Raw genomic sequence first — 27,418 nt, 5'->3', positions numbered from 1 at the left:
TTGCCTTTTGTCATATGTTAATGTGGGTATCGAAAAACAATTTTCAAAATGCGTATTCAATTTTGGGTGTTCCATTTATAACCAAAGAGAAAACTATTGTTGCTCAGACGACCTCTTTCAGGAACTTACCATAAATTTTAAACCACAACTTAGATTTATACATGAACTTTTTTTATCGGTAAAAAATTATAAATAAACTTTATATACTGAAATCCAGAGATAAAAATGTCCATATACAGCCAAAAGCATGCCTTGACCTCTGTTGTATATCCTCTTTATTTATTAATTTTTTGTGTAACAAAATGTCCATCTATATGTGGAGTTGTGAAGAGAAAATGTAAAACTAGCTACTTTAAACTGAACAATGCTTGGCATACAGTTATGAACAGTATTAAACACTGTGTTTGGAATATCATCTCAAAGATGAAAGAACAAACATCCTGAAGAAAAATGAATAAAACAGGAAGCTCTTCAGGTTACACGAATTAGAAGCACTACCATGATGAAAATACATGTCATTGCAAACATCGCAAGCCATGTGAAGCACGATGTCTTAGAGCTCTCAGAGTATATCTTCATGGCTCGCACATTGGCACGCCCAGTACTTGCCAAGCTATGCTCAACAGCTTCCTCGGTAGAATCAAGTATCTGCACTCAGCACAATCAAGTTATGAGACTACTTGATCATCAGTCAACACCAAAAACATGAAACAGAAAAAGGTGAAAGCTATTTAACGAGATTAAGAATTCAGTCATTATTGTTCAGGGTAAACACAGTAATGAAGTGATTACAATAAGATCCTCCCAAGAGAACACCATGTGATTTAAATATGATCCTTCCGAGAGAACGACACCATGGGATGAATAGGCATGTATTCAAGTTTCTATCAAAGGACATACCCAGTGCATGACAATTGTGTTGACAATCCAAGAGAATAAAGAAATTGTGGTGGAGGTGAAAGAGGGATCTGTAATGGCTGATTATGTTTTTGTTGCAGTACAGGGTGGTGCAGTGATGGAAAACCCTGTGGTGACTAGACTCCAAATGAAGGCAATGATATTGAGAATGTACAGACTTCAAAATAGTACCTGATTGCATTTAGCCAAAACCAAATTCTTTTTACAACTATACAAGATAATCCCACTAATCCTGCACCCACCACAGATTGAATCCCAGACCTTGAAAATGAGAAGTATGACACATGTAGCGGATCTTGAACCCATGACTCATCCTCTACTCTATTCTTGTAAGAAGAAAAAGGGTCATTTGAATGTAGCCTTGGCTTATGAATAGCGGTAATGAGATAGCAGCAATGATGCAGTGAAAGAGGTGTGGGGTTACGGGGGGCTAAAAGTTGGCATAAATGAAAAGCAGAACAGTGATGGTGGTACAACTGATTTTTGTTGAAATTTAAAACAATTTAAAAATTCAACAGTTATTATCGTAAAATAAATTGACTTCCTGTAGCATTTTCAATATTATTATGACATCAATTGTTTCAACGTTAATGTTTTCTGAAAAATGAGTCAATTTCCAAGAAGAATTTTCTAAAAATCTATCTCATTTTCCTATGTTTGGTAGCAATCTTAAAATGAGTTGAAAAACTATTTCTTGGCTTCTTTTATTTAGCTTGGCGTGAGATAGAGTTGTTTTCCAGAAAATTTTAGCAGAAAACAACCTCTAAAAAATAAGCCATACTTTTTTCATTGATCATACATAGTTTTCCTTTGACCCATTTCTTAAGATTCTACCAAACTCTAGAAAACACAAACTATCTTCACATAAGGTTTCCATTGAAATGATCGGAGGTAACTAAGAAGAATAAAGGTATCCTAATCATACTATCATTGAAATGGTGAGATAAAAATGATTGGAAAATCAATCTTTAGAATGCCATTTATCCACTTAGTTCATGTCCGAAGTGTATAACATGCTCACAGAATTAACACCTTGAAGTTAGAATCAAACACTTCATGACTAGTCATTGCTCCCTGATCTCCATGCATAGTGAAGCAGGACAACCAAACCAAAACTAAAACAATAGTAAAATAAAAAAGGATATGACCTACGAGTCAGCACCTAGACCTGGCTTGGAGTTAGTACCAAACAGGAAAACCATTAGGAGTCAACACTTAGGGTGGAACTGAAGTCAGCACCAGAGCACTAGACCAAAGAGAGACCAAAATGCCATTTTTTTCATTCATCAAAATATCAACCATCTCCTCAAGGAGTACAATAAGTTGCTTATAAAGGATTATTAAACTAGCTCTAATTGGTGTAGGAAACCCTAATTGCCTTATTACAAAAATAACCTTGCTTCAAAATTAAAATTCTAATAGCATAATAAACTACTAGGACCTAAAATATAAAAGTACAATTGACTTGCAAACATAAATAATACTAATTAAAAAATTTCTTGCATTGCCCGCATCACATAGTCATTGCTCTAAATCAACATGACTTTATACTTTGCAAACAGTGTGGTTATAACATAGTACTTGCAAGGAAATGCTCAATTACTTAAAATGTAAAAAAAGGAAATGGTCTAGCATGAAGTTGAATATTGACATGGAAAAATTTTAAGATGCACAAAATGCAACTTCTTTAAACAAGTTTTTGGGGTTTGAGATTAGCGAGTGACACTCTTAACACTAAACTAAAATAGCTAGTAACTTCACCAAACAAATCCTTGGTAGTTGGGTTTTCAAGATCAGTAGGTAACTCTCACAGTTAACGATGTTAGCTTGACAAGGAGATCAGTACTTTGGAATGATGGAAAGTTTTAGTACTTTGGGAACTGCCGAAGAGTCACACCAGGGTGGATCCTCTTCACCTTGTTTTCATTTGCATGGAAAACTAGGTAATATGGCTAGCAGAGAACTGCAGATTAAAGGAATGAAAAGTGGAAACCCATTGAGGCATCAAGGAACAACCATCTAATTATCTGTTCCTTTCCTGATAATTTACTAGTAGTTTTAGAACAACAATTTGAACCCAAAGAAAAACATGGTGCCAATCTTAGTGAAAAAATTTAACAAAATAGATCTAAAACTTTTTTTAGTCTATGTACCAGAGAGCTGCAGGCTGCAGCGCCTATTCATTCACCTTCTCTAATTAACTATTACCAAAGGCTAAAAAACTCAAGCTATTGTAGTTTAGGCCTGAGTGAGGTGATAATGTGCGCAACACCCACTGGGTGCATGTACAATTTACTGAGAGAGACAGAAAGAGAGAGCATAAGTTGAGGATGAGTCGTGCATTCAAACACTATTCCAAAGGCCAATGAGCTCTAGCACAAATGGCATTTCCTTCTCCAGTAAGAATAGTTTGGAGGGTGATATTGTGCATTCATAGCCCACTGGATATGTATATAACTTACTAATAAAAGGAGAAAGGGAAAACCAAAAACCAATTACAAAAGACCAAGAAAAACAGTTGGGATTAACCCTTAACCATTCAAGAGTGTTAAAGCAAAACCAAAATTTTCTATACATAATACATAGAATAAGCAATCTCTTCTGTCTTAAATTTTAGCATATGTAGCCTCTATCCAAATAGAGATACCCCCTTTACAAAATCCAACTGTTAAAGGGATCATGGATTTAGAGCACGGCAAATCACCAAAATTCAAAACTTAGAACCCCATTGATAATGTTCTGTAACATTTCAAATTCTCCCTTTACAAAGGTAATTTAAGAAACCAAAAAATTTGAGTAAAATGCACTTACAACCTCTGAACTTTGGGACAGTTGCACTTGCATCCCTGTATTTTTATTTTAGCCAATTTAGTACATAAACTATAGTACCATAGCACATAGGCCCCCTTAACCCTTTTTTTTACCAATTTAGTACATAAACTCTGGCACTGTAATAAATAGAATAGACCCTCTAAATTTTTATGTTGTTGAAGTAAGACACCCTCATTTACATCATTTTTATTAATGATTTGGTGCAAAAGAGGTTAAATTTGATTGAAAGAAATTTTTTTAAGGGAATCTAACTACTATAGTATCAAAATTTATATACTAAATTGTCGAAAGAAAAAGTTTTTTTTTTGGATAAGTATAGGGGCGTAACTGCAACTAACCAAAGTTCAACGGGTGTAAGTGCATGTTATTTAAAAACCTTTATAAATATGACTTTTTAAATGGCACAAAATTTTGGGATGTCCAAAAAATGAATAAGAGACTATGTGACTAAGTATGATTTACGAAAGAACACCCTCCCCCTAAACACCCCCCCCCAAACAGGAAAAAAGAAGGAAAAGGCATACTGAAGGAAAGAAGATTCCAGAACAACAGAATAGCAGTTACAATCTTTTATGCATATTAGCAAAACTGCCCACAAGTGAAAAAGTGATTACCAGATTATCCACTCCCACCTCCTCTAAAAGATGCAGGATTGATTCTTCCAACATTTTCTTTAACCAATTAACATACTTATGAAACTATGCATTGAACTTACATATTTCAGGTGATGCAAGACTTGTTACATATATATGAGAGTTCTTACATTTTCAGTGCGTTGCAAGGAATTGCTCATCATCAGACTGCTCTCCTTAAGTTGCCGTGCCAAACCAACCATTTCATCAGTCAAGTCCTCTTGAAGCTTTCTGTGACAAGAAATTCAGAAAAGATTCAGAACCACACAATAGGTAGAACAGTGATTGGATACAAAATTACACCTATTAATGCTAATTGATATTGTTGGACCAGACTGTTTGTGATTGATGCTATTAAAAGGATTTGATTTAATTTAATTTTTTTATCCTTTTTTTTTTTTGAAAAGTAATTTTTATCCTTTTCAAGATTTTTGAGGTCGGACCGAGATTAAATTGAGGTTAAACTGTGATGATGTCATTATTAATTTAATAATTATTTGAAAGATAAATAAATATATTAAATTAGAAAAATTGAAAAATTAACTAAAATAGTCCAAATAAATATAGAGATCTATCTTTCAAAATGTATTTTTTATATCATAACTTTCATAAGGCAAATAAGAAATATTAAATCCTAGGTAAACATAAATAGATGCTTTGACGGGAAAGGAACAATCTCTAGGTAAAATATTAAATTTTTAATGGTGTCTTTGGCGGGAAAGGAACAATAGATGCTTTGAGGGAATGGAACGGTTGATTCTTGAGATTAAATCTCTCCTTCTCCACTCTTTGTTTGCTTGGTGTTCTATTTTCTCTTCTTTTTCTTGCTCTAATCTTTTTGTTATGCTTGATCATTGTAATTTTCGATCTTGATGTAACACTTTCCATGTACACTCCCGGTATACCTGGGGCTTTTGCCTTTTGATTTATAAAATTTCATTATTTATCAAAAAAAATAAAAAAGAGATATTGAGTTTCTCAACCAACAGAGCCAATACCGTATACACATACGAAATTAATATACTTAACATTTCTGTTAGAGCTCAATATTCTATTCTTTTTATGTCTGCCTACGTCTAAATTATCTTAGGCAATGCCCAAAATGAAGAGATACTAACAAGGTTGTCATCCAATCATACAAAGATCTTAATAAAAACTGCTTAAGAACTTGACTTGGGCATTTGGGCATCCAACACCATCTACAGTTCCTCTCTAGCCAAATTGTCCACAACACAAATAATAGAACTGCTTTCCATATTTTGGAACTCTTGTGACATTAAAATCTTCCTTGCCAATACTATAGCATCTGTGGTACAGTCTTCAGCATAACCCTTAATACCGCAAATAAAGAACAAATTAACAAATATCTTGAGCCACTGAACAAAGAAGTAGAAAGTTCTCAATTGACTCCCTGCTATTCTCGCACATACAAGACCAATCAACAACCACAATGCTTCATTTCTAAACGTTATCCACCTTCAAAATATTACCCAATGTTGCAGTCCAAACAATAAAAGCAATCTTCCCAGGTACCTTAGTGTGCCAAATGCACCTCCATGCAAAATGTAATCCTATAAATTCTCTCAGAACATCATGATTAAAGCTGACTTCAAACTTTACATTTTTAGTTGAAATCTAGGATAATTGATACTCTCGTTGACTAGACAAAAACTTTGAATACAATACGTCAAACAGATACTCTGTGGGTGCTAATTCTCAATCTTGAAAGGACTGAGTGAATTGAGGAGTCCTTATCCATTGCCAATCTAAACAGGTAAAGAAAAAAAGCTCTTTGAAAGGACACAAAGGTCAAATCAAAAGATGAACATGGGAGCAACTCCAACGCCAAACAAAATATATTAAGAAAATTTATTCAACCCTGCTCTAATACTTCTTCCATGGGTGAATTCCATGTGATCCCCTAACCACCTCTGTTGTCGAACACCCTAAGTTTATCCATATTTCACATAAATGATGCAAGTCTCCAAAGATGCTCCTTCTCAACTCCAAACCTCCACAATTAAAACGGATGTATGGATTAGATTGATCTTTTTTTCTTTCTAAAACTTTTAAAAGAAAATTGCAGTTCTTGTAGCGGTAAAGTAATTTAGTTTGCCACATAGTTCCCTCACACTATTACTTAAAAAATCTAAAGTGAAGTGAGCACTTAAACCCAACTAGCATAAGGTATTTGAGTCAACAACAACATTTAATCCCATAAATTTATCCAATCATGTTCATAGTCAGTGTTGTGCAAAAAGAACCTTTGATCCATTTTAAACAACTCATATACTGGAACCCAGGTAGTCAAAGGGAAAATTCACCCTCGATGCACTAGATACCTATATTGCCCAAATAGTGAGGCACCAAAAAAGATGTGCACTTTTGAATGCAGCAAGGAGCCAAAAATATGCAGGATATTAAAGTTATAAACATTCACAAACCTATCATTGTTAACATCATCAAATATTAGTTCATAAAAAATAAAATATTAAAAATTTTGATCTAACGTTTTCTTCTTTCTTATAAGTAATTGATTTTCTTTACAAAGAAAGAGAAAAAGAAAATTTTAAATAAAATCATAGAGAAATAAATAAAAGAAAGGAAACAGACTTAACCTTAAAAAATTGACTTGAGACAACTAACATATAGTGACACATATAAAAGGTACAACAATGTCTTTCTTAATGCTTATATTTTGACTTGGTTCTATGGTCTTCATTTCGCTGGCACTATATTGACAAGTTTTATTAATTGTGTATAGTCATTTCAAGAAGGTCAAGATTTATTGAATTGAAAAACCTTATTCTACTGGTATTGGAATAAGTAAATTGGTGGTAATTATGCTAAATTAAAGACAAAATCTGTTAATTTGATGATATGCACGCTCCAGGCAGCTGTCACTTTGGCCAGGATGCACGCTAGGCAAAAAACAAGCACCTAATTAAAGTCTCCTCCACTGAAAGGTCCAAATCCATTATACGGTGCTTTGCCTCACCCAAACACCTAGGCAAGATCATATTGCCTTTGACCTCACTGGCATAAACATTGCTTTTGTGGACTCTGCTCCGGAAAAATCAGGACCAGGAAATGACCTTTTATGTTATGAATTCGTTATTGCATAACAACAGAAATTTAAAATTTTACCTGTGCTTTTCAATGTGTGCTTGTGCTGCAGCATCCAGTTTGACAGGTGCAGATGAATCAGCCCCAGTAGTGTCATGAATTCTATCTTCACTATTTGATGCAGGCCTGATCAGTAAACCAAAACGGTAAGAGTTGACAAGCCACGACATAGAAAAGAGCCAACAAGTTAACCAAATCATGATAATTCCAATTCACATACACAAATCTTCTTCTTAGTCTTGGAGTAGGAAGAATGTGATTTTCTCCTGTTTTAGAAGGGCTTTCATTTACAGCAGTCTCTTCCAAGGGCTCCTGGGATACCTGGGTATCAGGTGTAGTCTGAAAATGGGATAATTATTAGGATCAAGAAAATCTATTCTAACATGTGAATTTAACTTAGGAACATAGAAACAAGGCAATCTCATAAAATTAAAATTATATAGGGAGTCACAGGAAAACAGTGACAAATCACTGCATCAGACAAGTGCCAAATAAATAATACTTTCATTATCCAAGTGTAGTCAACGAAGAACAACATTTTGTGAGGTTTATAATAACTCAAGAAGAAAAAGAAAGAAACAAAAATAGAGAGACAGAGACAGACAAATCAACAAGCTTTACCTCTACAATACTTGTATCAAATAGAACTAATCGGAGCCATGATTTCACAACAGTGAAAAGAAGGCCCATTAGGTTTGAATTGAAAACTTAAACCTGTTATTCACATATATGAATCAATTATGATGTTTGGATTGGAACACCCAATCTCTTTAAATTTTAATTCATTACCATAAATTCAAGATAAAAAGCAGTACAGGATTTACAGGCTATTTGATGTCCATTCCCTTCTCTGTTTAGTCTTCCCATATATCACTTAAACACCCCCACTGCCCCCTACCCCCCCCCCCTCCCCAACCCTTTTTAAGAAAGAAAAAAAAGTATTCCTGCCACTTTCATCACTACTGACAAACTCTGTACAGGTTTTATTCACCAAAATCATTCCAGCTTCCCTCCCAATTAATAATGAAATCACCACATAAGTTTGACGCATCTTCAACTCTTGAAGGAAAAATCTACTTCTTTATTATAGAAATCTAATCTTTTGTTAGCATAATTAGTTTTTTCATAAGCAAAGCTTCTTCAACTCATAACAAAAACATAATTCTAAAAATTACGAATTTAATAGTACTCTCCTTAAATGACCAAAATCTTAAGTACCTATGTAAACCAACATATAATCCTGCTTATAATGTACACGCACCAATGGGGCAGCTAATTTGGAAGCAATTGCTTCAATCTTCTCTGAATAATCATTGACCACTGCCTTTGAAACCCTGTACAAACATGTTCAAGAGATGTTTAGACAAATAAGAATGCAATCCTAACAACCATAATAGCACCAGTAGAGCACCTGAATCAGCAACCCAAAAAAACAAGAGTGAAGATAACTATCATTTCAAAGTCAGCCAATTGCAAATGGTTCTTGTCAAACAGGTTTTCATTGGATCTAAGAATAACAATGAAGAATGAACTCTTTTGATAAACGAAGAATTAACCACCGCACACCCTTGGTGCGATGGTCACTCCACAAGTATAAGTGCTTGTGGGGTGTGGGGGGCAAGAGCTGGGGTTCAAGTCTCCAGGAGGGAGACTCACACACATATACACTTAGATTAGGTTAGAGTAGAATTCTATCTTGTAAAAAAAAAAAAAAAAAAACTAACTAACTATTATGTAACAGTATGCAAGTAACCCTAGAAAAAAGTGTTAAATCGTGCATAAGTAGCACTTTCTATTAAAGAAATCTTGGTAGTATGCAATAAGTATCTTTTCAAAGCTAATTCAGTCAAAGATTTCTTGTTGGAATTATAATGAGCAACCATCAGCATTAACTCCATTTAAAATATGAAAAGAAGGGGAAAAAAATCAACTGAGTCCAAGATTAATTACTTATGTTGCAGCAGGGGGAAAAAAGTGACTAAATATATGTATATACACACGCTAAAATCTCTCCCAAACCTTAAAAACCTTCATGAAACATCTCAATGACATTTTCAAAGCAAGTTTAGACTTCTTTAGAGGCTTAGGATTGGAAAAATGTTCTCTTTCATTCCTAGAACTACCTTCTGATCTAATTACCATAAGCAACTAAGCACCTAACGTCCTTTGAAAAAGAAAAAAAAGACCTACGACCTAAAGCTTTTTTAGTTATCCCTTGTCATTACCTTCAAAAAATGAAGCTAGGGAATATCTAAAAATTCACTATAGAAATAAAATATTCTAAAAAAATAGAAAGGAAAATAATATTTGTTCTATGTGGCTTGTATTATCTTAAAATTCACCATACGAGGTCGCATTGCTACCACAAGGAGACATGTTTATTTTGAGTGCACAACTTGATACCTGGCCTGTTCGGTATTGGGCTCTTTCCTTTACTATAGAAACCAATAAATTTTGATCAGTCAAAAAGGGACTTTTTCTATTTGTAAGTAACACATGCACCCTATGGATTTTGAACCTACGACCTCACCCTCCACCTTGCAACTTCCACACACTTACAAGTGAAAGAGGTGCCAATTAATCTAGAGCTCATTGGCAATTAGTCCAAGAGGGACTTTTTCAATGATTCATGACTTTAAAAATCACAACGAAAACTCCTCTAATGAGTAACCTATTTTCAAATCCCAAATAAAATAGCAAAGGTATTAACTTTAACACAATAACGATTTGGCAACGTCTTTATCTTTCTGCCCTCTCTTTCCAACATTTCAACCTGGAAAGAACTCCCAACTCCTAAAATTGAAATGTGATTAAAACTTACATCAATATCTTGCAACCCAAGTCACCACACAAACAGGACACTCCTATGTAAGCTTTTTTTTTTTTTTTTTTTTTGGAAAATTAAAAATAATAGTAAGTTCTAAACACAATCCACTGAATTCAAAGAATCAAAATTGATGGATGGGAATTTTGAGAAACTCCATGCCGGGCCGCCTTCCATTGAACCGCTAATACCCATACCCATGGTTGGCAGGCACTACCAACCCCATCAATGACCTCTAATTAAAAATGTCTCAAGTCACCAATTATCATGTTTAGTATAGATGGAAAACCATTTACTTATCAAAAAAATATACTTATAGACATCGAGAGAGATAGAGAATGGTGACCTTGGTAAGCCTTCGGAAGTTCTCTCTTCAGCAAGCTGTTCTAATTGTTCTCGTAATGTAGCAACATACTACAAAAATTCACATGCATATATTATACAGAAATTGGTATTTATTTATATATTTTTCACTATAATAATTGCTAAGATATATACATATCAGAAGAGAAGAGAGATGTATAGAGTTTAGAGAGACATACATGTACAAGTTTTGCCTGGTTTTTTTGTTGAGGTGCAGCCGCAAGCAACCTCTTTAAGTTCACTTCCGTTTTACTAATTCCCATCACAATCCTACACACTGACACCGTCATTCAATAAACTAAACAAATCCCATTTCATATTATCAAACCAAACTCAATTCAATTTTCACAAAGATGCTGCCATTAAAAAAAAAAAAATTGATGATCTTGTGTATTGTGTCCACATCAAGAGTGCGTAAAGCACAGACACGGCAATTTCTGCCTGCCGTGCCCGTGTCGTACGCTTGGGGCGGGACACGGTGGGAGAGGGGCAAAAGAAGAAGTAAAAAAAAATAAATCCAAACCTGAAACGCTGCGTTTTGAGAGCACCCCTTGCACCCAAAATCAGTTTCGATCTCAGTCTCACTCTGTCTCTCACGCCGATCTCCTCTGCTCTGCCTCTTCTACTTCTTCCAAATATGCCCTTACATATTTTACGTTTTCTCCCTTTTGCCCCACTTCTTGGGCGGGTTCATTCTTTTTTTTCTTTTTTTTTTTTTAACATAAAGGTTCATTCTTTTGGTATTTAGGCAATTGCCAGGTGTGAGGAATTTTTTTTTTTAAATAACTATAAAATCAAAACTATATCATTAGTAAACGAAGGTTTGAAACAAATTTAGTTCCTAACAAATCGAGTCCAGAGAACTCGATTTTGAGCTTATGAATCGAGTATAATGTACTCGATTTATTCATCTGGTAGCAGCTGACGTGGACAGGGAGTCCACGTCGACCTAGAAATCGAGTCCATTGGACGAATTAGGAAATTAGTAAATCGAGTCCATTGAACTCGATTTCTTTGAAGCTCAATTTCAATTAATCCCTCAATTTCAAACACTCTCACTGTCTCTCTCAGTCTGACTCTCAAATCTCTCTCAGTCTCCACTGTCTCTCACTGTTAAATCTCTCTCAGTCTCCACCGTCTCTGTCAGTCACACCATCGTCTCTCAAAAACACCCACATCGTCTCTCAAACACCCACATCGTCTCTCAAACACTCTCCCACCGTCTCTCCACACACCCAAATCTGACCCAAAGACCCAAACCATCCCCACCACCATCGTAGTGAACCCAACCCAAAGACCCAAACCATCTCCACCACCACTGCAGTGAACCCATCGGCATCACCATCAAACCCGCACCACATATGCCGATGTCCACTGCTCCACGCTGATCCATTCACACTCCGACTCACTCCGACATCTGGCTGTGATCCTCTAACAGTGTCCGCCTCCACACCTGGTTCATCAAGCTCTTCCCCGACTGAAGGAGTTTGATAGGTTTTTATTTTTTTTGCCTTATTTTCTTTTTGTTTGAAGAGTTAGGTTCCTGTTTCACTGAATTATAGGAATTTAGTGTTTAGAGTCGCTGAATTCGAGTTGGAGTGTGTTAGGTTTTTGTTGTTATAGTTTTTTAGGGTTTGGGTTTAATGCTTATACAAGCTTGTCTTAATTTTTAGACTAGGCAGAATTTTTAATTTTTGCATTTCATTCGAATTACGCTTTTTGAATTTGAAATGATTTTGTTATATATATATATATATATATATATATATATATATATATATATATATATATATATATATATATATATATATATATCAGTTTGAAACTTGAAATGAATGTACTTATCCTCATGCCCAGGAGGCTTTGTTATATTTCTTGTCTTTTTTTTTTCTTGCAAGATTTGGACAATATGTACTAAGCCTTAAGCCACTGATTACAATCATCAAGCCAAGTCTGGGTGGTGAATACTCATTCATAGTCATAAGCTAAGAAAAGGACATCTAGAAACTCATTTATAATATGTATGCTTCACGATCACCCCAGGACACTTCACATGCTTGGCACAGTAGTCACTCATGTTTCCACTCTAACTCAAATTTAAAAAGTTAAATGTACTACCTGTGCAATTGGTAATATATTAATGGATAGTTGCTTCGTGTTATTGTTTTGATAATTGATCGAGTCTAAGAAACTCGAAATGTTAGTTTGCTAATTACTTTGAAAACGATGTTAACTAACGAATATGTTTGAAAATGGGTGTCTTATGCTAATTTCTCCTTTTAGTTCTGTTTTTGTTTAAGAGAAATCGAGTGTTAAAGAGTCAAGTTCACGTGGAACTCAAGTTTCTGATACTTAAGTTGCTACAGTGAAATCGAGTTTAAGAAACTTGAGATGTTAGTTTCGTAATTAGTTTGAAAACGATGTTAGGGAACAAATATGTTTGAAAATTATCTTTATATGTGTGCATAGTGGTATTTGGAGAATTGTGCAATAAATTAGGCTATACATTGAGATCCTTGCCAATTTATCTTGAACATGGGCTTATATTACTCTTGACTCCCTAAAATTTATGTAGTATGGCTGCCGTTGCTGAGGTGGTTAATGAGTTCGGTCTTGGTCCCAGGGTTCCTTCGGTGTTAAGGTTTCTAACAGAACATCGATTGTCTGCTGTTTGGGAAGGCAAGGTAAAATTAAAATCGACGACTTGTTGAATTTCTATATTCTTTTCTTATCCTTTTACATTATGTTGATTTTTTTTTTCATTTCTAAAATCCTAAGTTTGTCAATGGTATCGCTAGCTTTGAATGCATAGTCATGCCCATTAGTTGGATTGAGTTAGATTGCTTATGCTCTTGCAAAATGGTCGCTTAATAATTATCTACCTCTATCATTTTCGTTTTAGGCTATAATCCTGATTTTGTTGATGTAATTCTTCTTGAGCATAACCTTAATCTTGATATATAGCTTTTGTATTTTTGGTTTTTGTATAAAAAAAATAAGGAGACTACAAACGCTTCGTTAAATAAGTTGGCATATTGCATCTCATCACCATGGTTCTATCATGTGCAGGATCCGGGGGTATTGAAATGTCGTGGTCGTAATGAGGAGTTTCGAAAACGAAGCCCGATGGTGGATGATCGCGTCCTCGACATTGTCAAGAGAATTGGATTAGAGGGGCTGTATAGGACCCCATTTAGAGAGCTTGATCATAACTTGATAACGGCCTTTGTTGAGCGATGGCGGCCTGAAACCCACACCTTCCACCTTCCACCTTCCACATGGTGAGATGACGATCACATTACAAGACGTGGAAGTTTTGTTGGGGATTCCAATCGATGGTGAGGCAATTGTTGGAAGTTGTGTCTTGACGTGGGCTGTTGAATGTGAGCAAATGCTTGGAATTGTTACTAATTCTGTGGTGCTTAAAGGACAGAGGATCCAAATCAAAATTTGCTACTTGTTCCCATTGACGCATCTTGTGAAACATGAACTTCACATGTTTGTCTTCTGTTATCGCCATATATCTGTAATTAATGCATTGATTGAGGACTTCATGTGGAGAACGAAAAGTAATATGTATGTCGTGCAAAGCAGGGTTCAGTTGCAGCTCTTCCATAATTTTTATCTTCAAATCACTCAAGGTCTTTAACTTATGACGTATCATCATATAACAGCACTGGATACCCGGACCTTGAAATGGAAATCCGTCATAAGAGTTGGCATTGCTAAGGGATCCATCGTAGTATATATTTATATAGATCATTATCAACCTATAGATCATCAAGTGCAATTGTGTTAGTGACAAATTTATAACTCTCAATCAACATCAATCACAAAACTTTGGGTATGACATGCCAACAATACTAACCTCAACCAAATTTGCATATACTCACATCCAAATCATTCTAGAGGCATGACTTTCAAAACCCATTCAAATAAGATATGATGAACAAAAATATTATAGCAACTAGTTACCCATTGAAATCTTTGTTACAAATCTGAAACAACTATATCTTGAAATAATTTATACTAAAAAGACTGTAATGGGCGTCTTAGGTATCAAACTCATAATCTATTTCATACCAATGACAAAAACCTAAAAGTACTAAATATTCCTAACAATTTATCACAATATTTAGTACTAAATATTCCCAATATTAATTTTTAAAAAAAACCTAGCATATTATTAATCACAATATTTACACTAACAAAAAAAATATTCTCAATATCTAATAACATAATTAATCACAATATTTGGTACTAAATATTTCCCCAATACTAAATATTCCCAATAATTAATCACAATATTAATTTTTTTTAAAAACCTAGAAAATAATTTAATCACAATATTTACACTAACAAAAAATAAGCAAATATTCCCAATATGTTGTAATAACATAATTAATCACAATATTTGGTACTAAAAATTCCCAATAATTAATCACATTAATTTTCTAAAAAAAACTTAGCAAATAATTTAATCACAATATTTACACTAACAAAAAAAAAACAATATTTCCAAATATGTTGCAATAACATTAATCACAATATTTAGTACTAAGTATTTCCAATAATTAATCATAATAATAATTAAAAAAAACTAACAAATAATCACAATATACTAACAAACTACCCACAATATACTAACAAACTACCCACAATATACTAACAAATAAATTAATCACAATATTTACACTAACAAACAAAAAAACAAAAATTTTCCTAATATGTTCTAATTGTTTCTTAAAAAAATAACCTAGCAAATAACCACTATATTTAACTAACAAAAAATATTATCAATATTGTAAAAACATTACCTGAGAGTTGATGAAAGTTGAGTGTGATTGTTGTGTGAGTGATGAGAGGCAAGTTGTGTGAGTGATGAGGTAAGTTGTGTGAGTGATGCTGCTGTGAGAGCAGAAGAGAAAATGTGAGAGCATAAGAGAGGGTGTGAGCCGGGTAAGGGGGGAAAAAGGTCTCAGTTGGGACCCACATGACACGTGGATGGGCTGGGGATCATTCACAGAAATCGAGTTCAGTAGACTCAATTTTTAGAAGCAAATAAATCGAGTCTCCTTTACTCAAGTTATGTCCACGTGCCCGAAAACCGGTGGGGACCAAAAATCGAGTCCAGTAGACTCGATTTACTTTAAAGTGATCATGTGCGCCCGTGACCTTCACATGGTAAGATGTGGAAATTGGAAATCGAGTACAAAGGACTCGATTTTTATGACCAAAAATCGAGTTCATTGAACTCGATTTTTGTGCCTACGTGGACTCCTTGTCCAGCTCAGCCCGTGCCGTGATGGAGAAATCGAGTACAATGTACTTGATTTATAAGCCAAAAATCGAGTCCAATGAACTCGATTTGTTAGAAACCAAATTTGTTTCAAACCTTTGCTTACTAATGATATAGTTTGGATTTTTTAGTTATTTATGAAAAAACGCCATGTGTGAGACACAAACTTTTATAATAAATTCAACACTCTCCCAAGATAAACAGGTGAAAAAGTATTATGAAAATACGTATTGTATTGTTTAAATAACAAAAATTGTTGTTTAAATAACATAATAGTAGAATGTTTATTCGAAATATTTTCAAACATCATAATATGATTGTTTTAAGGCTTAACGTAAATGGAGCATAAAATTGTCCACATACATACGTATTTGGTTACTGGTAACCTTTCTGATTTCACAGGTCTAATTAAAATAATGATATTTTATATTGAACAAGCTTAAATTGTCAACTAACATAGAAACATATACTACTCGGCAAAAGGGCAAAAAAGAAGAAAAAGTCACATATTTGCATTGGTAATGCTTTTGACTTGTGTTCACACTAGATACTTGGGATCGAATTATTCTTTTTCTTTTTCTTTTTTTGTAAACAAGGAAATATCATTAAACTAAGAAACACTACCAGGAGCGCAGCAATACAGTGTCTAAGAAGATAAACGGCCATCATATCATCATACAGCAGATGGGATATAGCAGGGGGGTTTCAAAAACAAAAGACAACCCAGCAAAAGCTGAGCCAAGTTTTGCCAAGGCATCGGCACAAAAATTTGCTTCATTGAAGCAGTGTATCAATTTAACTTGAGGCAGACGCAGCAACAATTCCTTGCAATCATCAATAAGACTAGTTAAGTCACCATTTGTATTGACATTGCTAGAAACTAAGGAAATTGCTGCGGTAGCATCAAGCTCTATTTCCACAGCATGTACACCCCTCTCTGAACACAGCCCCAAACCTTCCCTCAAGGCCCACAGCTCCACAACAATACTTGAGCTAACACAAATGGTTGTTGCAAAACCCACTACCAAACGTCCCATGCTATCTCTTAGCAAACCACCACAGCCCAAGTGCCCATTAGAATTTACAAAGGCACCATCAGTATTAAGTTTAAGCCAACCCTCAGCTGGCATCAACCATTTAACCTGCAAAACTTGCCTATCCTTCCCCGTGTTAGGCTCCAACACACAATACATAAGCTCACGAGTTTTCATTTCTACCACCTGAACCAGATTTGGATTATTAGATTGTTGCTTGAACACCATTCTATTCCTCTGCAGCCACAAATTCCACAAACCAAGCAGAAAAAATTCGCACCATTTATAATCTTTTCCATATGCCTTAGAGGATCCTGTGGCATTCTTTTTGATCCATGACTCAAGATCGTCCGTGAAAGATTGCTTAAGACTGCCAAGGCAGCTAGAGTTCTCCCAAAAGACTTTTGTTGTTGGACAGTCCCTCAGAACATGAATAATGCTCTCCTCCTCTCCTGTGCAACTGTCACAGCCCCCCAAACCGCCAATGCCTCAATGAGTCAAGATGCTTTTCACTGGTAAGCTCTTGTGTAGGCACTTCCAAAGAAAATTTTTAATTTTGGGCAATGTTCGGATCTTCCAAATCCATTTGTCATGAAAATCCGGATCCTCCATGTTCTCCTCAACTGCCAATAAATATGCATTTCTTAGGTCAAAATCCCCATTTAAGCTGGAAATCCAGCTCCTATGATCCTCCCTCATAGCATATCTTTGAAGAGGGGTGGCTCTAACAGCCTGTAAAATGTTCTTAGGGAAGACAAAGGAGATGTTAGCTAAATCCCACCCATAGTTCACAATCACATCCTTAACACACATCTCACTCTCCCCTTGGTTCAATGGACCTTCAATGAGGCACCTAATTGTACCAATGTTCAGCCACTTGTCATTCCAGAAGCTAAGCAGGCTATTACAGCCCACTATCCACTTAGCTCCCTTCACACAAATGTTACTACCTGTCTTTACTGCATTCCAAGTTCTAGTATAAGCCTTGGACTTTCTAGCATGTCCAGTCATGTACTTTTTCCTCAACACATCAGCCCAGCCCCCATTTTTTGAGTTCTCCATCCTCCAACATAATTTAGCAGCTAGCGTTAAATTTCTTCCTCTAGCTTCCTGAATGCCCAAACCCCCTCGGCTCTTTGGTTTGGTAACTTTTTTCCAGGCAACCATATGCAGTTTTTTATGGTCTTCCGTCGATCCCCATACAAAATTCCTGGTAACCTTATCAAGGTTGTTAAGAATTCGGGTAGGGAGAAAGCACCCCTACATCACATAGGCAGGGATTGTCTAGAGAACTGATTGAGCAATAACTACCCTTCCAGCCATTGAAAGTAAGTTTGCTTTCCAACCTTGCAACTTATTTTGCACCCTCTCCACCACAAAGTTAAAATCTTGAGAAGTAGATCCCGGATGCTTGATCGGGAAGCCCAAGTATTTACCAAGATTCGAGGTCAAGTGAATGCCAAGCACCTCACATAACTCCCCTCTGGTTTCAGGGCAAGTATTTGGGGAAAAATACACCTTAGACTTGTTTAGGCTGACTTTTTGACTCGACAATTCACAAAAGGTATCCAAAGTCTCTCTCACACTAATACAATTCTTCATACCAGCTTTAGCAAAAAGAACCAAGTCGTTGGCAAAGAAAAGATGGGAGAAAGCTTGCCCACCTCTAGAAGCCCGGACCGGATCCCACAGATTCTCCTCACATCTTCGTGAAATAAAGAAACCAAGCACTTCCATACACATGATGAATAAATAAGGGGAGAGGGGATCCCCTTGTCTAATACCCCTTGACGGATAGAAAGGCTCAAGTTTGCCACTATTCAGAAGAATTGAGATCGATGAGCTAGACACACAACTCATAATGAGCTTGATTAAAGAGGGGGCAGCCTGTAAAGCTCAAGAACATCCTTAATAAAATGCCACTCAAGCCTATCATAAGCTTTCTCCAAATCAATTTTGATGGCCATAAACCCTGACTTTCCCCTTTTAAGTGTCATTGTATGAATAAGCTCTTGAGCAATGATCATATTATCCAACCCCATTCCTCCTAGAACAAATGCGGTTTGAAGAGGAGATATGAGATTTGGCAAAAAAGGTCTGAGCCTGTTGATAATGATCTTGGTGACCACTTTGTAAACTGTGTTTCATAGGCTTATAAGTCTAAAAGAGGCCAGGCAATCAGCCCCCAGATGCTTTAGGATAAGAGTGATAAGAGTCTCATTTAGATGAGGGGGCATGGTGGAATCTTGGAACACCTTAAACACCTCATTCACCACTGAAGTACCAACTTGCTGCCAGTAAGCTTGGAAGAAACCTACGTGCATCCCATTAGGTCATGGGGCTTTAAAAGGCTTAAGACTCCATAAACCCTCCTTCACTTCTGATAATGCGAAGAAAATCAGTAGGCTGGATGCTTCGGACTTGAAAGGACTACTTGCTCTTTTCGATGGCCTGGAAAAAAAAGAAAAGCGATCAAAGGTGATCGGGGTTGCCGGCCAAGAAACCTCCGATGACAAAGTTAGTTTGCTCTCTATATTTTTGGAGTTCCAATTTTTTGGGAAATATAAAGTGTACCTTTGTTTTGCCCGAATGAGCGTTTATATAGTGTCCTAAGAACAGTTATCAAACTTGTAACCTCCCCTAAATTTGAGGAGGTGTAAGGGTTCGGGTATAACTTCCATAACCGTTTAAGAGTTGCATTTTTCTTACATAACGGTCACTGAAGGTTATACGGGTAATTCAGAGTTACTCGTACACGGGAATTTTCCCAAGTGTCAAGGGCTCGTCCAGAGATCCTTTAGTCGAGCATGTCACTTCTATGGAAGGTCGTCCCCTCCATGGACGACCTTATTCAGATCGAGGTGGACGAATCTTGGACGAGACAACAGTTTTGTCACATGAGCATGTTAACCTCGTCCAAGCACCTTCCTGTATGGACGAGGTTTCTAATCTTCCTAGTTTTCTCTAGGACGACTTTCATGGACGATATTGGAGTTCACGAAAAATCATTCCCATCAACTTCTAATCTAGTCAGATTTGTACATAATGTGCTAGCATCATCATGCCCAAGAAAACTAGGCCAAATGCTCATACTTCATCTCGTCCTAGGAACACTAGTAGCACTAAAAGAGAAAAGGTCTATAAATCCACTTCTAATCAGATTAGCAATTACACTTTCTCCTTGAACCCAATTCCCAAGGTTGTCCTTAAGGCAGAGAATTTTGTTCCTCCTTCTTCGAATCAAGGCAGAGGTATGGAAACATTTAGTGTTTCTATCTCCTTGTATAAGCCAATTGTACCTGAATTTTACAAACCAGAATTCCTCCTCGTATCAGAGAACTTTAAAATACTCCTTTCTAAGTTGACATTCCAGGTTTAGGAGATAAGGATTTGGCCCGTCAGCAATTCTAGATTGAATTCCTCTAAGCCTAGCCTCTAATCTTCTTTTCTTTTGGAAAATATCTCCAAAGACCTCTCTATTCCAAATCTTAACCTCAGTAGTGAGCTTCTCAACATTTAAATTTACGGGTCCATCCTCAGACCAAGAGTCAGCCACCACTCCTGGGAAGAGGGGGTGTGACATCCACATGGGCTGGAACCTAAAAGGCCTGCATAAATAAGATAGGCCAAGATCATCAAGTTTAAGCAACACAGGGCAGTGATCAGAATGAGTGCGGGCTAAATGGTGCACTGCCGCCTCAGGGTGCAGACCTCTCCAATCAGAATTTGCAAACCCTCTATCTAACCTTTCTTGAATGTAATGGCCCACCTCCCTTTTATTTACCGAAGTGAAACGAGGCCCATGGAAGCCCAAATCTACCATATCACAAGAGTCTAGGCACTCCTTAAACATTTAAACTCTTCTAAGATTTACAGGGTTCCCTCCTAACTTGTCGTCACTAGATAGTAATTCATTAAAATCACCCAACATCAGCCAAGGTAATTCGTGCATAGGAGCAATAGTAGCTAAATTTTTCCATAACAATTTCCTTTCCTTTAATCTAAGACTTGCATAAATTGAAGAAAGTAACCAGGAAGAGTTTAGAGCACATACCTTAACCACTACGTGGATTTCTTGTTCCGTTTTTGCTAATTGCGTAATTTCAACAGCATCTGACTTCTAGAGCACCTAAATGCCACCCGAGTTTCCAATAGTGTCAGCATGTAAAGCTCCATCAAAGGGGAGCCCATCCGTAATATCCTTAGCCCTCTTCTCCCAACGCGAGTTTCTGTAATAATCACAATTGTGGGAGAGTGGATATCGATCAAATTCTTCAAAGTGACATGAAAACGGGGATTCAAAGCCCCCTACAGTTCCAAAGTAAAATATTCATTGGGACAATAAAAGGAAGAACCAGGGCTCCTTCATGCAGATTCTGAGCTTCCATCTTGCTCAGTAACCTCCATCCCAACTCCCTAATAGACTTCCTGGAGATACCCACTCCCTGTGCAAGAACCACCATGTGTTTTAAAATTCCCATCTGTGACTCCCTTGATGAAATCAGCAGACTTAACCCCCCCCATGGTTGCTTTGACTCGAATCAGACTCTTGGAAATTACGTTTCCCCAGCACCTCACTGCCCCCATCTTGGACATCCAAATTTTCCTTACCATGTCCTCTTCCTCCAGTTCCAAGTCTTTCAAGCTTTGATTCAGAGATTGTGGCGATAGCGCTCTCCACCTAAAAACCTGTGCTTCCCCTTTTGTCAGACTGTCTGACAGAAATATCTACCAAGGGCAAGCCCATTCCATCCACGCCGAGTCGGACAAAGGAAGCCATCCCTTCACTTTGCTTTTTGGAGTTAAAGGGAAGATGTGTTGCCAAGCTTGCATCTCTTCCGGATCGTACCATCCCCATATCATGGTAGGGCTTGCTTTTATTTATGCCAGCATGCTTAGAGAGACCACCATGATTTTACCCCTTCTGAGAATTTCCCACTCTTGCTTTTTCTGACCTTCCAGTCCTTCCATCTCCCTTCCCACTACTCACCGAGCCAAGGGGAGTATCTGAACCACCAGGCCTTCTATCTCCAGAATCCCAAATAGCAGGTGGCGTCACGTGCTTGGGGTTGGTCTTAGCACCAAAAGAAAAGATGGGTGCAGCTTCAGAGTTGTGAAAAGGAGCTACTTGAGAAGACCGAAGCTTCTGACTTGTTGAAAAGGCCAGTTGCTTTTTCTTTTTTCTAACCATAGTTAGGCTTGGACCGGTCCTAAGTACTGCCTCATTTTCTTTGTCAGGCCCAAGACTAGCACTATGGGGTGAACTCTCACATGCCATATGTACCTACATAGTTGGATTAACACCATGCTAAAGCAAACCCTTGCCCCGTCCCACGCCCACTCCCTGAATGGGATAACGAGATCCTTCAGACTTTATACCTGCTTTTTTCCTCTTAACAAGCAACCAAGGGCCATACGTATCCTTCCCATCACCCTTCAAATCAGTCTCCACCCTACTCGCCTCATTTGGACAGTCCCTAGCCTCCCTACTATTATCAACTTTATCGGCAGGTGAGCCTGACCCCTCCATCTTCGGGTTAGGCGTCCTTTCCTTGATTGTAAACAGGCAAGCTTATCGCCAGTGCCCCACCCATCCACAGGAAAAACACAAGGTGTTAATACCCTCATAGAGTACTTCTTATACAACCCTTTCGAGAAGAATGCACGTGCTTAGAGGCTTATCCAAGTTTACCTGAATGCAAATTCGAGCAAACCGCCCCCTCGCCTCTAACGTTGTATTTAAATCCACCCTCAAGACCAGTCCAATGGCATTACCAATTTCTCTTAGCACCCTAGGGTCGTAGTATTCAAAAGGCAGCCCCGGTAGCCTAACCCACATAGCCACCATGTTACAAACTGCATTGGCTGGTTTGAAATTAGGCTCCCAAGCTCTAATCGTCAAAAAATGACCCCCAATGAACCACGGCCCTCCTTTGATGACATTCTCAAAATCCTCAACCAGCCCGAATCTCATAAGGATTGTAATCATGCCTAAGGTCGACACAATCTAGTCGCCCTGCTGGCTTCCATAAACCCATGACCTTGGAGCGGAGGTAATGGAAACCCACAGTCCGACCAAAAACCTTCACAATCAAAGCGTGATTCCATCTCGCCCTAATAGATTTTCTCGTGTTCGGAGTCAGGTTGACAGCCACCATGCCATTGACCAGCTCACCCATACCCATCGAAGGGGTGGACATATCCAACTCGTGGTTGTCAAGATTGAAAGCCTGTGCAAAAGCGCCAGGCATTTCATCGACGAGCTTATCTCTATAGGACGGTGGAGAGCCAAACTCAGAGGCTCCCTTTGCATCCTTAGCCTTCTTTGTGCTCCGTTGGAGCTCTGCCTCTTCTTCACTAGACTTTTCGCCTTGGGAGAATTCGCACTCCAGGCTTTTACAAATCCCCTTGCTGGCTACTTTTACTACCTCGAATTATTCTTTTACTTAGAATGGTAGTTTTAAGAAATTAGACAATTTAGGAGTTCATGAGCTAATAAGTAACTTTCTAATGGAAGTAAAATTTGTAAAAAAGAAAAAGAGATTTCAAGGAATTATTGGAATTGTTTTGACTTTTGAGGCAGCCTTAGCTTGATAGGAAGAAAAGAGAAGATTTGATTGGAAGAGTAAGAGTAAGACTAGACTAGACTAGACCTTTTCTATGGCCCATGACTCCATGTACTTATCTGATACAGGCTTTTGGAATTTGGGTTTCTTTAGTTTTCTACTTTTTTTATTACAAGCCTGTGTGACCAGATCCTTGACAGTTTCAAGCATTATTTGTTTGCTTGTATTTCTTGTATAAACTTTGAGTACCTTGTAATTAATCAAGCTATATATATATATATATATATAAAAGGTAGGTTCTAATCAAACTAATTATATATACAAAAAGTCTGAATTGTGATCAAGCTACTTATATATATATATATATATATATATATATATATATATATATATATATATTTATTTATTTATAAATATATATACTTTCACAAATTTCTCCATGAGATCAGTCAATTATATTAAAAGCAATAATATTATTTTAACCAGCCTATTAATACTATTATATTAAAAGCAATTTTATAATGCCAAGGCAAGCTCCTACAAAAATTGAGCACAAACCATCTGACTTGAGAGTCTTCATTTTTCTGTGTGAAGCCCAAACTTTTAAGTAGCATGTCCAACTGTTCCATGATTGACATAGAAGTTCAATTAGTAAAATGGATAGTTGCACTCTTCCTCCTCTCTTTGCACACAAAACCTTGTCATGGCAGATTTATTAGGATGTAAATTATGTAGGCAATAATACACATGCACTTTGCAATATGCGTAGCACAATTTGGTTAACTTTGGTCCATTTTTGTCCAATTTGGTTCACTTCGGTCCATTCAGTCCACTTCAAATCACACTATACATGAAGGGCCAATCCACCACCAAGAAATTCAACATTTTGGTGATCTACCTGGGACTAGTCTTGACAATAACAGTTACTCTCTCTCTCTCTCTCTCTCTCTCTCTCTCATATATATATATATTTAAAAGAAAAAAGAAATGTTAATCAAAGAATTTTTTTTTAAGCTAATTGTTGGAGCATTTTAATATTAATTAATTAAAATGAATAAATATTACAACATAAATGTAAAGATGTGGGAGTTAATATGGAAGATAAGAAATTAGTGAAAATATTTAATCGCACATTGAAAAGGAGAGAGACTATTTTATTCATTTTAATTATGGTGATTAATGGGCTAATATGAATTGAATAAGATATTGGGCTGGATATGTGCGTAAGGGGAATGTGAAGGGTGGAGGTACCATATGACACTTGTTGGGCTGTTGTATCATGAGGGAAACAAGTCAGAGAAGGTTTGCACTAGTTACAAAGTTTAGCCAACCAAAGGCTTGAATCTCCAAAAAGAGAGCGAGTGTCGCACCTTAGTCCAAATAGTGTTGTGTAATTTCTCTCTTTAAATTAATAAAATTCAGAAGTATTATTCAGTTTCTCTTTGTGTTATTTCTATTATCATTGTGTTTGCACCAACAACTTTAAGAAGATTTAATACATGGAGCCTACATAAACGAAACCAAATGAGCCAGTTGGAGATCTCAACAAGCCCTTTTGCTTTAAGAGAGCCCACTTCAAGAGGTGGAAATGAAATGTCCTCTTTTACTTGAATCTTCTCAAAGCCGCCTACATTCTCACTAACAAGAATCAATTAAAGGTTTCTACCGATAAGATGAGTGAGGAAAAATTTAGTCTCCATCAAAGGTTTTTTAGTTGTGTGAAAAAAGAAAAGGAAAGAGAGGATAGATCAGTGGTGGTGATGGTGCTAGATTTTAGGTTTGGGAAGACAACGATAATTTTAGAAGTGTTTGGTGGCTGAGAAAGTGAAAGAAAATAAAAATGGTAGGTTCAAGATTTTTTAATTCATTTTTTTAATAAAATTAGGAATTAATATTTTTTATAAAATTTTCTGTAGTAAAATATATATTCTGATGTGGATTGTATGAGATATTGAGTTGGCATTTTCAAATGCAATTAAAAATTAAAAGCTGACATAAAGCGTGACATATTCGTAGTTTGTAAAATAATTTGTGTATATAGTATTTGTGGGGAGTAAAAAGACCCTGATGGAGATGTGGGCCTTTGGGCCATGCTAGGGAAGGCCGACCTGCTCTTGGGTTTAGAACTTGTTAGTACTACGGGTCGGCCCATATGCCGAGGATCCGAGGATCCAGCCGAGGGTGAATTTCTCTTCGGACGGACACCGGAGAACCCGGGACTTCATGATAAAGGTCAGGGAATGACACTGTCAAGACCGATGGTTAAAGGGGGGAAACCCTTGAATGTCCTAGAAGCACCGATGGTAAGGAAATACCAAGGATAAAGGCTGTCACCTCCACATTAAAGACCCTGCACCTACCACCCTAGCCGCATTAATGGGGAAGTGACACCTGAACAGTGGAAGGGAAACTTCTGGCTACTATTCAAAGGCACTGAGAAAAGAAATATCTAGGCTAAGGGGGAGTTGGGGCAACACGTGTACAAAGTATCAAAAAGATGAGTATTTAAGGAGGAACTTAGAACAGAAATAGGGGATCCCTTCTTTGTAATTAAAAAGAAAGAGAAAAAAGAGAAAGAGATAATATAAGAACAGTTCTCGGCTTACGTCCGAGCAGGTTGATTTACGGTTCTCCTTGTTGTTTTCAAGTGTTTACAATCTTTGGTTTGTCATTTAATCCTCAAACACTTCTAACTTGGGTTTCAAGCCCACACTCTACAAATCATATTGTTTAAGGCTCATTGGGCCTGAGCCCGTCACTGTTCTTGGGGCCAGGTGCAATTGTGCGCTTACACATAGTATTAATATTCACAAAATTATACACTAAATAAATAAAAAAAACTAAAACATGAATAATGATAGAGTCATCCAAAACCACTTAAGAAAATTACAAAATTAAACACAAATCAATTAAGAAAATAATTATAATTATAAATATATCATCAACAATATAATTATATACTATGGTGGCAAAGATCTCAGCTTCTTTTAAAAAGTCCTTTTTAGACCCACACACTCTCTCTATCTCTCATATCTATTTAGTGATTTTTAGTCCAATTTTTTAGCTCCAGAATCCCAAAAAAAAAAAAAAAATTCAAATATATTATTGACGAATTGCTTCAGGTACATGTAATTAAAAAAAAGCTAAATAAATAATAAATAAAGAACCAAATTTATCAAATTGACTAAATTAATAAAGGACCCACACTTTATATAATCATTTAGATTGGGTCATGCCTAATAATCATTGAGAAACACCACACAAGAGTGTGGCTTGATGATAGGAGTCCTTATTCTAGCACCCAGATAGGAGCAGTTCGAGCAATAGCTCTAGTAAGGCCCATGTGGTACATGCGGTATTACTTATTACCGTCACGTGGCGTGGGATCGATAAGCTCATACTAGAGACCCCCTATTTTTTATTCAGCAAAAAAAAAAAAAATCATTGAGAAGCCATGTGGTTAACTCATTGCCCATAATTCACTTGGCTTATTAAATAGTAATGATTATTGATTAGTTTTTTACAAAGCTTTGTCTTGTCTATAACTAAAAATCATTTCTCATTTGTAGTAGTCTACAACCTAAACAATTAAAAAATAGATAAAATTTAAGTACAGTATCTTAGGTGTTGTTTTTTAAAATTTTCTTTTAAGATTCAGCCATGTGGTTACTTAACTAAAAAATACACTTCCATCTCATGAGAAAAAATCCACATGACAAAATTTTAAAATAGGAACCTAAGGAGCTAGTACTGTACCTAAGTCTTGCTCTTAAAATATTATATGTAGTATTATTGTTAGGACTTAGGGCAACAATTATAAATAA

At 36.6% G+C, this 27,418-nt stretch overlaps 2 protein-coding genes across 3 annotated transcripts; both read right to left on the bottom strand.

The window, feature by feature from the left end:
- Window positions 1–322: 322 nt before the first annotated feature.
- On the bottom strand, window positions 323–11,377 carry LOC142627065 (uncharacterized). Of its 2 annotated transcripts, none has more exons than XM_075800865.1 (8): window positions 11,219–11,377; window positions 10,875–10,965; window positions 10,679–10,746; window positions 8,770–8,842; window positions 7,729–7,847; window positions 7,530–7,634; window positions 4,514–4,613; window positions 323–648 (listed from the first exon to the last, which is right to left on the bottom strand). In XM_075800865.1, exons 2-8 carry the CDS (start codon window positions 10,956–10,958, stop codon window positions 472–474), a joined length of 726 nt encoding a protein of 241 aa, XP_075656980.1. In that variant the 5' UTR covers window positions 10,959–10,965; window positions 11,219–11,377; the 3' UTR covers window positions 323–471. The 2 variants fall into 2 exon arrangements, with proteins under 2 accessions (XP_075656980.1, XP_075656979.1); XM_075800864.1 differs by having other exon boundaries at window positions 10,875–10,972; window positions 11,219–11,356.
- A 6,935-nt stretch (window positions 11,378–18,312) lies between these two features.
- Window positions 18,313–18,771, bottom strand: LOC142628516 (uncharacterized). Its single transcript, XM_075802599.1, has one exon. The coding sequence runs from the start codon at window positions 18,769–18,771 to the stop codon at window positions 18,313–18,315; it is 459 nt and encodes a 152-aa protein (XP_075658714.1).
- Window positions 18,772–27,418: the final 8,647 nt, after the last annotated feature.

This window comes from Castanea sativa, chromosome 3, assembly GCF_040712315.1.
Source record: "Castanea sativa cultivar Marrone di Chiusa Pesio chromosome 3, ASM4071231v1".
NCBI lineage: Eukaryota > Viridiplantae > Streptophyta > Magnoliopsida > Fagales > Fagaceae > Castanea > Castanea sativa.
Note: the sequence above shows the minus strand (reverse complement) of the source record. Positions and strands in the feature narration are given on the sequence as shown.